Source organism: Coffea arabica, chromosome 6c, assembly GCF_036785885.1.
Source record: "Coffea arabica cultivar ET-39 chromosome 6c, Coffea Arabica ET-39 HiFi, whole genome shotgun sequence".
NCBI classification, from domain to species: Eukaryota; Viridiplantae; Streptophyta; class Magnoliopsida; order Gentianales; family Rubiaceae; genus Coffea; species Coffea arabica.
This window is the reverse complement of record NC_092320.1, coordinates 5,588,333-5,601,422: the sequence shown is the minus strand read 5'-3', so window position 1 is coordinate 5,601,422 and position 13,090 is coordinate 5,588,333. Positions and strand designations below refer to the sequence as shown.

Sequence of the window (13,090 nt, the reverse complement as noted above, 5' to 3'; positions counted from 1 at the left end):
TGAGTAGTCTGCCCTACCACTTCCTATAAATTTTTTTTTTTCTTCCTTCCTTCTGTTCTAAAGTGGAGAATCTGACCATATCATTCACCACATCACATACGAAGGGAAAACAGCGTTTACATTTGAGGAGGAAGAAGTTGGGTTGGGTTGCAGGGGCGGCGGTAATTAAAAAGCTAGGGAGTAATAAAAATGCTCTCCCAGTCCCAACCGTACGCAAAAAATACTACTACCAACTAAACACAAACATGGCTTTGCGGCCACATCAAGGAAAGGTAAGTACTTTTCATGTACCATTACCATTACTGGAAAGATGATTGGGTCCTGCACAAAGACTTGATAACATGATGTGAAAGTTACATCCGTCTCTGTAATCAACTTAATGGCTGGTTTGGTTTTAGTCCCTAAAAAAAATTATACGAGTAAAACAATTACATTCTTAAAGAGCAGTTCATTTTTGCAGCAAATCAGATGATGGCGCTCAATCATGTGTTTTATGACATTTTATCCCTCATCAAATTACGGTCAAAGTCACAATAAGAGAAGTTATAGGAAGTTGTTGAAATTGACTAAGTATTCTTAATTTGTTTATGCTGGTTATATATAAAATATATATATATATTCCTTGCTTGCTTATTTTAGGGTAAAATAAAACTGGAATAAGAAATAATAATATAACAGAAAAATTTTAATATCAATGGTTATATATAGATAAATGCTTAGTCATTCTAGGTTAAAATTGGATTTAACACCAAATATGAAGAAAGATATTGGAATGTGGAAAGAGAAGTAACTTGGTTTGAAAATCCTACTCTCCATCACAGCAGAAAAATTAAGTAATTAATACCCCTCTTCTTAATTTTTTTTTTTTTTAAAAAAATCAGAAATTAAATCTAGAGCGCAACGAATCGTTTTCCATCTGCAATTCATTCCTATCCACAATTCCACATGCCAGCAAAACTAATGAGGAATATTGCTTTTCAAACTTTACGTAAAGGCTTCTATAGATTCTCCCAAACTGCATAAAATATCCTAACATATCAGAATCATTTGATCTTTCCCTAAAAGTTCAGTTGGAACTGACGTGAAGATATTAACAGAGGGAGAGGCACTTTGCTTGTGTTTGCATCGGCTTGACAGTAAAGTAAAGCCTACAGGAAAGTATTGATAAATTTCAGTGATCTCAACTCAAGCGTTCGTTTGAGGCACCAGCAAGTTTTTTTTTTTTGTTTTTAAATGTGTTTGTTTGCATTTGACAGCATTCCTCACTCTGATCACCAGGTTTATTTGTAAATTATTTGAATTAGGCAAGATGTTGGCGTACTTGATCCTCTTGCATGCTGCTACGCCAACTTATTCTGCAGTAATGCAGGTTTATTTATTATTGTACTTTAAAATTTCTCGATATATAAGAAGCTGATTTTATTCTTTATGTTGGACATCACGTAATGGAAGATTAATTTATACGCATAGCACAGACAACACAGCATGAAGACTTTGATTCAATCATCAACCACGTACGCACAAACAAATCAGATGCATGAAGACTTTCAGCGATCCATTAATTCTTCCACAAGAAGACGAGAAACAGAGACAAAGTTTAATGCATTGGATGTTATGTTGGCACGAAACGAGATCCGATCCATGCCTACATTTCATTCGTGCTGGTTTATTTGCATGGTAGTCAAGAGATCTTCGGGTTGCCAATTCAACCCCTACGTACATATATAAAATCCAATTGTTCGGCACAAGCTGCCACATTGGCATTTCATAAAATTCCACTATCATCAGAAAAGAACGTAAAAGCTAATCCTGTAATGAGAGAATTATATGGAGATTCATGCTGGAGTATCTGCAACGCGAGTTAAAACCCAAGTCAAGGACAAACCAAGCAACTGATCTGATCGCCTATCGATCGGCTGTGACTTGTCATGTTTTCCATCAAATGCAGCGTAGAAGAAAGTACTGTACTTCATTTTTCCTACTAAGGGGACCCAATGGCTCGGGGCCAGCAGTCATGTACCGTTTGAACTGCGGAAAAAGTTTCACTGGACCCTTCTCTTTATTTTAATTCTGTCTAGGCTGAATAAGTACCAAACTTACCGAAGGTGACAAAATGGAATGTGTTCCTTGGTTCCATTCCTGGCATTCCAACAAAGTGAAAGGGAGGAATCTCTCCACTATTTTCCTATCTCATGCAATTACCCAAATTCAAATATTTCAAGGGCGCACATAGATGAAAGGATATTAAAAACACCGGAATTTTCAGAATTTTAACCGAGATGTATGTCCTGCGGATGAGGACTGCAATTGCAAGTCCGAACATACTCCTGTGCATGATCGTTGCAGAAGTCCTTGCAGAGCACAGATTCAATCAACATGAAAACAAGATGGCTCATGCTGCAGCAGATTGCAGGTAGTTGTCTTCAGCGGCAAAAGGACTAAGGAAGGTTCAGGAGGTGGTTTAAGTACAAGAAAAGAACATTTTAAACAGAATAAACTTGATTTGACATCGAGTCTGAGCACATAGCAAAAAGATCTCCTTTAATACCAGCCAACGCCTATATCTCCTAGAGTATTGCACGATCATCTAATTGAACCCGCGGTAGCTGTGGAGACGAGCTAAAACTACACAAAACGGAATCTTGACTTATTCCGATACTGTCCTCAAACACTCCCGAGGAGAAGCATCTCTTAACTTTTTCTTTTCTTTTTTTTTATGTGTCTAATGCAAAGTTCTAGATGCTCTAGTCAACAGAATCTTCCATAAGAAACGAGAAGATGGTTTTGAAGCTCTCAGGACATCATAGATAGTGGATTCCTCCAGTCAATATCAAATAAAATTCGACTATTAGTTCTGAGAATAAGGTTCCCAAACTTTGCCTGAAGGAATATGAATTAACAGTAAAAAACTAGTGTGGTGGATCTATTCTTGTACCTATTGGAAGGTGTAAAGAGTTCTGTCAAGTTGTGGTACGTAGGAATATAAAATGGCAGTGCTGCTGTCTATGAACAGGAGGAGTTGCATGAATGGACCCACGAATGCAGAGATCTGGAAGGGCAAGATTTCTTTTTCAGTCACTCGGGAGATTGGACTGGGTCCAGCATTTAGATGGCCCTACCAAAGATTCTGTGCCTCACTTGAAACCCCTTCCTACCTCTCTCATTCCTCGTTTGCTTATAAGGAGACCTCAAACACATCGTTTGTCTGTGAGAAATGGTCAAAGAAAAAAATAGATTGATAAGAGCTGTATTAGACAGCTCCCTTTACCAAGTTTCAGCGGTTAAAGTTAATATTGTACCGTATAGGACAGAATCATAATTCATATTTCAAGTGTCGGAGCAGATTGGGCCAAGCAACATAGAAGTTTTCAGGTAAACTTACAAGTTTTCATAGAAAGAGCTGATTTCCTTTATATTCTTAGAAAAGAAGCTGATGGTAAATTATCACCTTGAAGACAAGATATAAGGAGATGTATCATCACCACCAACAAGGAAAAAACATCCACTCTTCCTCAAGAATGCCTATTCCTCCCGAAAGACATCTGTTCCTGCAAGGTGGGAATGGTCCTGGAGATTCGGGACTTGTTCTTTCAACTGATGCTAAGCCAAGACTAAAGTGGACTCCAGACCTTCATGAGCGATTCATAGAAGCAGTTAATCAACTTGGAGGAGCAGACAGTAAGGGCAAGCAACATCTAAAGTTCAAGCAGCTTGAAACTAGACCATGTTCAACCAGCTAATATGGTTTATTCTTTTTGTTGCAGAAGCAACTCCAAAATCAGTTCTGAAACTAATGGGAATTCAAGGCCTAACCTTGTATCATTTAAAGAGTCATCTACAGGTAATGAGATGATCAATGCTTGCGTGATACTAATACATATCAAATACATTGTTTGAAAATAGTATCCAACAAATTAGACCTCCTGTTATTTGCTACCCGTCAGATATTACCTTTTCCTATCTAATTTAACATTTTGAGTCGATAGATTGCATTAAGCGCTATAAATCTTAAGTACATAGACTTCATGGAATACCAATTAGTACACATTGTACAAGCCAAAGAACATACTGCGGATACCTCATTTTTCGTTTGTGAAAACCTTTACCAGGAACTGAGCTTTAATGGAACATCCAGTCCTTTTTAAAGTTATTACCACAATTTTGTAATTTTGAAACACATGAGGTTGTAGGGTTCTAGGTGACTTTTGTAATTTCATGGTGGCAAAATCTTTGCTAACTTCCACATTCTGCTGGCAGAAATATAGACTGAGCAAGAATCTCCATGGGCAAGCTAATTGTGGAACCAATAAAGCCGGTAAGCTGCTAAAAAATTCTCCTGAAAGTATTTTACTATGAAACCACTTGTTGAATGTAAAATGTAATTTGGCGAAAAAATGCTTGCAGCAGCAGGAGATAGGATACCTGAGACAAATGCAGCAAGCATAATTAACCCAAGCATTGGATCTCAGGCGAATAAGTAAGAAAAATCCATTGCATGTTCTTTTACTTCCAGAGTATAGAATGTTAAGGTGTTCTGATTATGAATCGTTAATACAGAAACTTGCACATAGGCGAAGCAATACAGATGCAAATTGAAGTGCAGAGAAGGCTGCATGAACAACTTGAGGTAAGAATGATCATGTTTCTTTTCCTCAGAGTAACCACAGTTACAGTTCTCATATCATGACCAACGATGCATGAATCACATCATTTCCAAATAGTCCTAGCCACGTCAATCCCTTGATGCCCTCAAATTACGAAGTTATTATGCAATAGCCTAACAACTTTTTCCAGCTCCAACCGCTGGCAAAACAGTGTCACTAATAGCACATCTCCCAATGTCTTACAAGACATTCAGCCATCGAAACACTTTTTACATACTAGTCATGAAAAAAACATTAGGGGAAATATAGCCTAAAACAACCAGAAGTAAAGAAAATCGGCTTTTTTTTTCCTTTTTCCTTTTTTTTTTTTTTGGTGCAGCTACCAGCATTTCATTCACAAAAGAACAAACACCTCACCAGTTTACATAATTCTGGAAGCTAATAGTTTATGAACATCATGATTGAAATTGATCTGATGGTTTCAGGAAGTCCGAACATACCAATTAAATGGATACAGTCTAAAACTTTTAGCTTTTCCAGAAATAGCGATCAAATATGCAACCCCAAATTGGACATGATTTCTTTTGATATAGCTTGCAGTTGCATAATGAAGAATCTTTTTTGACAGCATTAAAAGTATGTCCCTTCTGAACTGATATAGGTTCAACGACACTTACAGCTCAGGATAGAGGCTCAAGGAAAATATTTACAGGCGGTGCTGGAGAAAGCACAGGAAACACTTGGCAGACAAAACTTGGGATCCGTGGGTTTAGAGGCTGCCAAGGTTCAATTATCTGAACTCGTCAGTAAAATGTCCGACCAGTGCCTGAATTCAGCCTTTTCAGATATGAAAGAACTGCCTGGATCATGCCCCCAGCAAACTCAAACGCCCCAGCCAACAGATTGCTCGATGGACAGCTGCTTGACCTCATGTGAAGGTTCCCTGAGGGATCAAGAGATGCACAACAATCAAATGATGTTAAGACCGTTAAATCTGAGAACAGATATGGAGTTCAATAACATGAACAATGAGGCCAGCCTGCAGCATGCTGAACGTAGATGGTGCGACGACCTGATGAAAGAGAAGAGGAAGCTTGTTTCAACGATGAACGAGGAAGCGGAAAAGGCATGTGCTGCTGAGAAAAACATTGGCAACTTGTCCATGAGCATTGGGCTTCAAGGAGGAAGATGGAACAGCCACCACAGCTACTTAGAGAAAAGAGGCAGAGAGGCAGAAACCGAAATCAAATTCTTTGATCAACCTCACAATAGATATGGTCCCATTCCACCCGAAACTCAGAGACCTTCAGAAGAGTATAAACTGCCCTTCTTTGCACCTAAGCTCGATCTAAACACAGATGACGGTGCAGATGCAGGTTCGAGGTGCAAGCAGTTCGACTTAAATGGTTTCAGCTGGAGTTGAGAGGCCCAAATTTCATGGAGAAAAGGATTTGTTGGAGTGGCGCTCTGATTTTTGATTATACCAGATCGAGACGGAAAGCTGAATTTCAGCATAGAGTTCAAGCTGGCCTGGCTTAGGAAATGTATGTTGTATGCATGTGAAACAAGCAAAAGCTTCAATATATGCCAAGAAATTGATAGCAAAATCAGATCTCTGCATCCGTTACATGACTTCTTAATCTATCTATTACTTGATCAACGGCTCACAATTATCATCGGCGCGAACGTAGAATGGCGTCTTGATGGAGCTGCAATTTTTTTTTTCTGCCTCTTCTTCCCGTAATTCAGCATTACTGTACAGCTTAAAGCACAAAAGGTTTGGCAACTAATTAAAGTCTTAGGTCGATACATTTCTTTCATTTTTATCCCCAATATATATGTATGTATCAGATAATAGTTAAAAGACTGTCAACCCAATCACTAAGCTATCTGCAACGTCGAAATTTTGTTAGTAAAACTCTCTGTTCTGAATATTCATCCTACACTTAGTTACCAAGTGAGGATGCTCACCTCGGCCGCCCCGCGTGGCCGAGGTGAACTCATCTCGTCCCTCATCAGAGCTCGTCCGTGTCTTGAGCATGACCCCTGAGCTCAACCAGATCCCTAGTCTACCGTGTAGGTGACTTCGGCACCCCCACCTCGGCCGCACGCTGATGATGTCAGGCCACCTGACATCACTCGGGACCAGTGCTTTATCTGAAAAGCACTGGAGGCACTTAATGGCACCTGCACAATACTCTCCGTCATCATACTCAGGCGGCTACAGTGTCAGAGTCAGACCTCCTGATAGGGGACAGAGCCGTAATGCCAAGATGGGTCCCACTAGCATGAGCCCTCCGTCCTGTCCTCTACTCTCCTATAAATACCCCACACACACTCCCAACAAGTAAGCATACACTGTTCATTTGCTTATACTCTTATTATTCTCGTTCTCATACTAACTTGATCGTCGGAGTGATCCCAGGGGAGAAGCCCCGTCATTCACTTCGGACAAGGAGGTTGACTTCGGACACAGGAGTTCACCTCACTTCATCTCAGAGAGGACTGATCTAGGTCGGTCTAGTTACCAACCAAAAATCACCTCTTCAATTGGCGCCGTCTGTGGGAACGAGATCACTACTAAAAATGAGATCCACGCGCTCCAGAAGCGGAAGAGTTCCCTCAAACGGGGCTGGGCAGACCTCGGGAGCCCAGCAAGACCGCATCTCTGAAGAACAAGGGTCCCAAAGGACCCAGCCCAACAATGAAGACGCCATCGCCAAGATGGCCGAGTTTGTCACGGACAACCCCAACATCTTTGAGGAGCTAGGGAGGTACCTCAAGAGGCAGGGAAAAGAAAAGGCCGAATCTTCCAAGAGGAGGCCGACGAAGTCTCCCGAAGTACCCTCAGATGAGGACTCTGACGAGGGGCGTCTCTCACGGAGTACCTCCAGGCGCGCCTCCTCCAAGGCGACCTCTAAACTTGCCTCCATCTCCCGGGCGTTTTCACGGGGACTGTTGGGGAAACGAGCTGAGAACCCACCTCGGCACCCCGGTGGACTAGCTTCTGACTACATGAGGGCTCCGCCCTTTACGGATGACATCAATGGGGAGATGGTACCCCCGAATTTCAAGCTTCCAAACTTGCACAACTATGACGGCCGAGGTGACCCCGAGAATCACCTCCGCGCCTTCATCTCTGCGTTCCGACTCTACTGCGTCCCCGACGCTGTGATCTGCCGAGCTTTCCCCATCTTCCTGCATGGGACTGCTCGGAAGTGGTTCTGGAGTCTGGAACCAGGGAGCATTTCCTCCCTGGATGAGCTGATAGACCGGTTCATCCACCGCTTTGTGTCGTCCCGACCAATCACAAAGACTTCCGCTTACCTCTTGAACCTGCAACAGGGTCAGGGCGAATCCCTCCGCTCGTATGCTCAAAGGTTCAATGATGAGAATGTGCAGATACCTGATCAGAACGAGCAGGTAACCCTCGCCGCCTTCACCAACGGGTTGGTGGCAGGGACTTTTAACACCGAAATCCATCGGGATTACCCCCGTACACTTCGGGAACTCTGGGACAGAGTGGACCAGGGAATCCGAAGTGAGGATGTAAACCGCATGAAGCGAGAAGCCCAAGCATCTCGTACGGGGCAAGATCCCCGGAGGAGGAGAGACACAGGCCGAGGTGAACCAGGCCCAAGTGGCACTTCAAACCAACTCCGAGACCGCCGAAGTGTTTTCGACCGGATTGTGAAAGGCAGATCGTCCACCTCGGACGCCGAGCTGACTCCGCTCAATTCTAGCCGGACTCACGTTTTGGCGGTGATGAGGCAGAACCACCTCGGCCGAACACCTCCTGAGATCGCTGGAAGGAGAGATAAGAGGAACTCCAACCTCTATTGTGCCTACCACCGGGATGTGGGGCACGAGACCGAAGACTGCAATGACTTGAAGCGGGAAATTGAAAACCTGATTCGACAAGGATACCTGAAGCAATTCGTCCGCAAAGACGGAGGCTTCAACCGAAGCGTCTCCCACCGGGAGAGCCGAGGTCCACGCCGAGAAGACAGGCGGGACACGAAACTTCAATGCCGAGGTCCCGAGGACCATAACGAAGGAAAGAGGCCTCCACGCGACGGATCACCAGGCTACGGCCCAAACATCGCCGGGGTGATCAACACCATCTCAGGTGGCCCAACTGGAGGAGACAGCCAGAACTCCCGGAAGCGGACCTACCGCCAAGCCGGTATGGATGTGGCCGATCCGAGTTCGAGGCTGTCCGAGGTGATAACCTATGGTCCCCGCGACCCTGTCTCCGCTGCCTCCAGCAATCACGAGACCCTCGTGGTTGAGGTCCTCACAAACAATTACATAGTCAAAAAGGTCTACGTTGACCCCGGAAGTTCGGTAGACGTCATGTACTACCGGACCTTCGAGAGTTTGAAGTTGACCCGAGAGCAACTCACTCCGGTCAGAACTCCCCTTGTCGGCTTCGGGGGACACGTCGTCCACCCGGAGGGCATGGTGAATTTAATGGTGACTATCGGGCGTCATCCCCGTTGCCGAACTGCGCCTGTCAGCTTTGCGGTGGTCAAAGCGGACTCTCCTTACAACATGCTGATAGGCCGGCCCACGCTCAACGCCTTGAGAGCCGTATATTCCACCTACCACCTGAGTTTCAAGTTTCCAACGCCAGAGGGGGTGGCCGAGGTGAGCAGCGACGTGGGCGCCGCCCGGGAATGCTACTTCGCCACCATTCAAGCAGCAGTCGCACCTCGGTCCTCGCCGAGGTCCGAAGAAAAGAGGCCGGCTGTCCTCTCCATAGACTGCATCGACCCTCACAAGGCAGGAGAGCCCAGCAGGCTTGAGCTCGGGGATGAGGTGGAACAAGTGGTCTTGGATGAAACCAAACCTGACCAAGTGGTCCAAGTAGGGGTCGGACTCCCCTCACCCCTGAAAGAAGAAATGATCTCCCTGATCAAGGACCACCGAGACATCTTCGCGTGGTCCGCAGATGAAGTGGTCGGAGTGCCACCCGAGCTTATGACTCACCAACTTAACGTTAACCCACAGGCCCGACCTATGCGGCAGAAACGAAGGCACTTCGGCCCCGAACGCAGCAAGGCCATATCGGACGAGGTCGACAAGCTCTTGCCGGTCAAGATGATCCACGAGATCCAATATCCCACCTGGCTGTCCAACCCAGTTATGGTCAAAAAGGACACTGGTGGATGGAGAATGTGTGCAGATTTCACCGACCTCAACAAGGCCTGCCCCAAAGATTGCTATCCCCTGCCGAGGATAGACGCCCTCGTCGACTCGGCGATGGGGTATGAAGTCCTCTGCTTCCTAGATGCCTTCAAAGGGTATCATCAAATAGGAATGAGTGAAGAGAACCAAGAGAAGACGGCGTTCTACACCGACCAAGGTGTTTATTGCTACACTACCATGCCATTTGGGCTAAAGAACGTCGGGGCGACCTACCAAAGGCTGATCAACCGACTCTTCAAGAATCAGATCGGCCGCAATGTGGAGGCCTATGTGGATGACATCCTCGTCAAAAGTCTCGCCACTTCATCCTTCCTGTCAGACTTGAGGGAAGTCTTCGGGGTCCTGCGAGACTCGAGGATGAAGCTGAATCCCAAGAAGTGCGTCTTCGGCGTCACCTCGGAAAAATTCTTGGGGTATCTGGTTTCCCACCGGAGAATCGAGGCCAACCCCGACAAGGTCAGGGCCATTCAGGACATGTCCCCACCTCGGAACATCCGAGAGGTCCAAAGACTGAATGGACGCCTGGCCGCGTTGAACCGCTTCCTGTCCCAATCCGCTGAGAAAGCTCTGCCCTTCTTTAAGGTGCTGAAGAAGGCTGACCAATTTGCCTGGACTGAGGAGTGTCAGGCTGCCTTCGACCAGTTGAAGCGGTACTTGCATCACCTACCCACTCTCGCTTCACCTCGGCCCGAGGAGAAACTCTACCTCTACCTCTCCGCAGCCGACGAGGCTGTCAGTGCTGTTTTTATCCGGGATGAGGGCACCCAAGTGCCAGTCTACTACGTCAGCCGAGCTCTCCGAGGGCCGGAGACTCGATACACTCAAGTAGAAAAACAGGTGCTGGGGCTAGTCCACGCAGCTCGGCGATTGAAGCCTTACTTTCTAGCTCATCCCATCTCCGTCAGGACCGACCAACCCATTCGGCAAATATTGGTGCGGCCAGAAGCCTCTGGTCGCCTCACCAAGTGGGCCGTGGAATTGGGAGAATATGACTTGTCCTATGAGCCCCGCACCGCCATAAAAGCACAAGCCCTAGCCGATTTCCTGACCGAACTGACCTTCACGGAAGGTCCGGAGTCCACCTCCGCCAAAGCCGAGGTGTCCACCCCATCCACATGGACACTGTATGTCGATGGGTCCTCTAATGGAGATGGCAGCGGTGCCGGACTTCTTCTGGAAGGACCTCAGGGAGTGGTGTGCTCCTACGCCCTCCGCTTTGGCTTCCCGGCCACCAATAATGAAGCCGAATACGAGGCTTTAATTGCTGGACTCCAGCTAGCCCGTAGACTCGGCGCCCAACAAATTCATGTCCGCAGTGACTCCCAACTAGTAGTACGCCAAGTCCTTGGTGAGTACGAGGCCAAGGATGAGACCATGCAACGGTACCTCTCCAAGGTTCACCAGCTCACCGCTTACTTCGAGTCTTTCGAAATCTAAAGAATACCCCGATCCCAGAATAAGCGAGCTGACGCCTTATCCCGGCTGGCTTCCACTTCATTCTCTGACCTCAACAAAACCGTCTTGGTGGAGGTCCTGAGTGAACCAGGATACGTGGAAGAGGTGGCCTGCCCCGTGCACTCCGAAGAAACGTGGATGACCCCGTTCATCCTCTTCCTGGGTCAGGGAACACTCCCCGAAAACCGAGCCGAGGCGAGAAAAATACAACGCAAGGCGGCTCGGTACGCACTCCGCGATGGAGAGCTGTACAAACGCTCCTACCTCGGCCCCTGACTGAGGTGTGTCACTCCCGCGACAAGACGCCACGTCCTTCACGAGATCCACGAAGATTTGTGTGGATCTCACGTCGGCCACAGAATGCTAGCCAAGAAGGCTTTGCTCCTTCGATATTTCTGGCCATCACTTCGGCAAGACTCCCAGGACCTCGTTCTCGGCTGTCCTTCCTGCCAAGTCCATGCACCCGAGCACCACCAGCCCTTAAATTTCATGGTTCCCATCACTTCACCCTGGTCGTTTGAGCAATGGGGGACATATATCATAGGCCCTTTCCCTAAAGTGGTCGGGGCTATACTTTCCTGGTAACCGCTGTGGATTACTTCACCAAGTGGGTGGAGGCCGAGCCTCTGCGGACCATCTCAGGGCTGGCCATTCAAAAATTCTTTTGGAAATGCATTATCTGCCGCTTCGGCATACCTCAGATCATCATCTCGGACAATGGGAGACAGTTTGCCGAGAACCCATTCAAGACTTGGTGCGAGAACCTCGGCATCAAACAACACTTCGCTTCGGTAGGCCACCCCCAGGCCAACGGTCAAGCAGAAAACTTCAACCGAACTCTCTTGCATGGCCTCAAGACCCGGCTACACCGAGCAGGAACAGTTTGGGTGGAGGAACTCCCCAGTGTCCTGTGGTCGTATCGGACCACGCCGAGGTCAGCGACGCAAGAGACCCCATTCTCCCTGACCTACGGCGCCGAGGCCGTCATCCCTGCCGAGATCCTTACACCCAACCCTCGGCTAGCAGTCTATGTAGCCGAGGTGAATGACGAAGAAAGACAGCTCGATCTCGACCTTGTCGATGAGCGGAGGGATCTCGCCTCAGCCCGGATAGCTTCCTACAAGAATACACTGGCACACTATTACAATGCCCGCGTCAGACACCGTAGATTCCAGTCTGGAGACACCGTAGATTCCAGTCTGGAGACTCAGTCAGCCGAGCTGAACCACAAGGGAAACTAGACCCGAAATGGGAAGGCCCTTACCGAGTTGTGGAATTTGACCTCAAGGGATATTGTAAACTTAGTTACCGAGATGGCTCATTAGTGCCGAGGTCTTGGCACGCCGAGAACCTTAGGTTGTATTATGCTTGAAGTTATGACTTCATTCAATTATTTCATCAAAGTTGACTTCATCCAGTTATCTTGTCAAGTTATGACTTCAGCTATTTAGTTATTTTTCAACAATATGATGCCCAGCATCCGTTATTAAAAAATAAGAGGGACAAGCAAGGGACGAAGCGAGAAATTGAAAGAGCCGAGATGAGAAGAAGTAGATATTCCATTCAATAAAAAGGCATTACAAAGAATACAAGACCGAGGTCGGAGCCCGACTAAGCACTCCTCACCTCGGCCACCTCCCTAATGACTAAGAGCCTAAACCCCAGTCTCGGCTCCCTTTCCCACCTCGGCCCCATCCTGAACAGCCTTCTCTTTGGCCTCTTCTCCACCGGGGTGAACATCTTCTCCCCCGCCGGGGTGAATCCCATCTCCCCCATGCTCTTCGCCGATGTCCCCTCCAGCTTCGTCTCCCCCAACTTCC

At 46.7% G+C, this 13,090-nt stretch overlaps 2 protein-coding genes across 4 annotated transcripts; both read left to right on the top strand.

Annotated features, from left to right (window-relative positions):
• The first annotated feature begins 3,205 nt into the window (after positions 1–3,205).
• On the top strand, positions 3,206–6,211 carry LOC113691647 (myb-related protein 2). Of its 3 annotated transcripts, none has more exons than XM_027209884.2 (7): positions 3,206–3,372; positions 3,456–3,678; positions 3,765–3,841; positions 4,258–4,315; positions 4,408–4,477; positions 4,558–4,627; positions 5,266–6,211. In XM_027209884.2, exons 2-7 carry the CDS (start codon positions 3,471–3,473, stop codon positions 6,025–6,027), a joined length of 1,245 nt encoding a protein of 414 aa, XP_027065685.1. In that variant the 5' UTR covers positions 3,206–3,372; positions 3,456–3,470; the 3' UTR covers positions 6,028–6,211. The 3 variants fall into 3 exon arrangements, with proteins under 3 accessions (XP_027065685.1, XP_027065686.1, XP_027065684.1); XM_027209885.2 differs by having other exon boundaries at positions 4,405–4,477; positions 5,284–6,211; XM_027209883.2 differs by having other exon boundaries at positions 4,405–4,477.
• A 979-nt stretch (positions 6,212–7,190) lies between these two features.
• Positions 7,191–12,511, top strand: LOC140008180 (uncharacterized). The gene is made up of 2 exons (XM_072051738.1): positions 7,191–11,210; positions 11,972–12,511. Exons 1-2 carry the CDS (start codon positions 7,191–7,193, stop codon positions 12,509–12,511), a joined length of 4,560 nt encoding a protein of 1,519 aa, XP_071907839.1.
• The last annotated feature ends 579 nt before the right edge of the window (positions 12,512–13,090 follow it).

Bases quoted from the DNA above. Each gene is read 5' to 3' on its own strand.
- LOC140008180 (XM_072051738.1), top strand. From the start codon at position 7,191: ATGAGATCCACGCGCTCCAGAAGCGGAAGAGTTCCCTCAAACGGGGCT. The intron at 11,211-11,971 runs GTTCACCAGCTC...GGCATACCTCAG, and splicing joins TGCAACGGTACCTCTCCAAG to ATCATCATCTCGGACAATGG.
- LOC113691647 (XM_027209883.2), top strand. From the start codon at position 3,471: ATGTATCATCACCACCAACAAGGAAAAAACATCCACTCTTCCTCAAGA. The intron at 3,679-3,764 runs GTAAGGGCAAGC...TTTTTGTTGCAG, and splicing joins TCAACTTGGAGGAGCAGACA to AAGCAACTCCAAAATCAGTT. The intron at 4,628-5,265 runs GTAAGAATGATC...GAACTGATATAG, and splicing joins GGCTGCATGAACAACTTGAG to GTTCAACGACACTTACAGCT.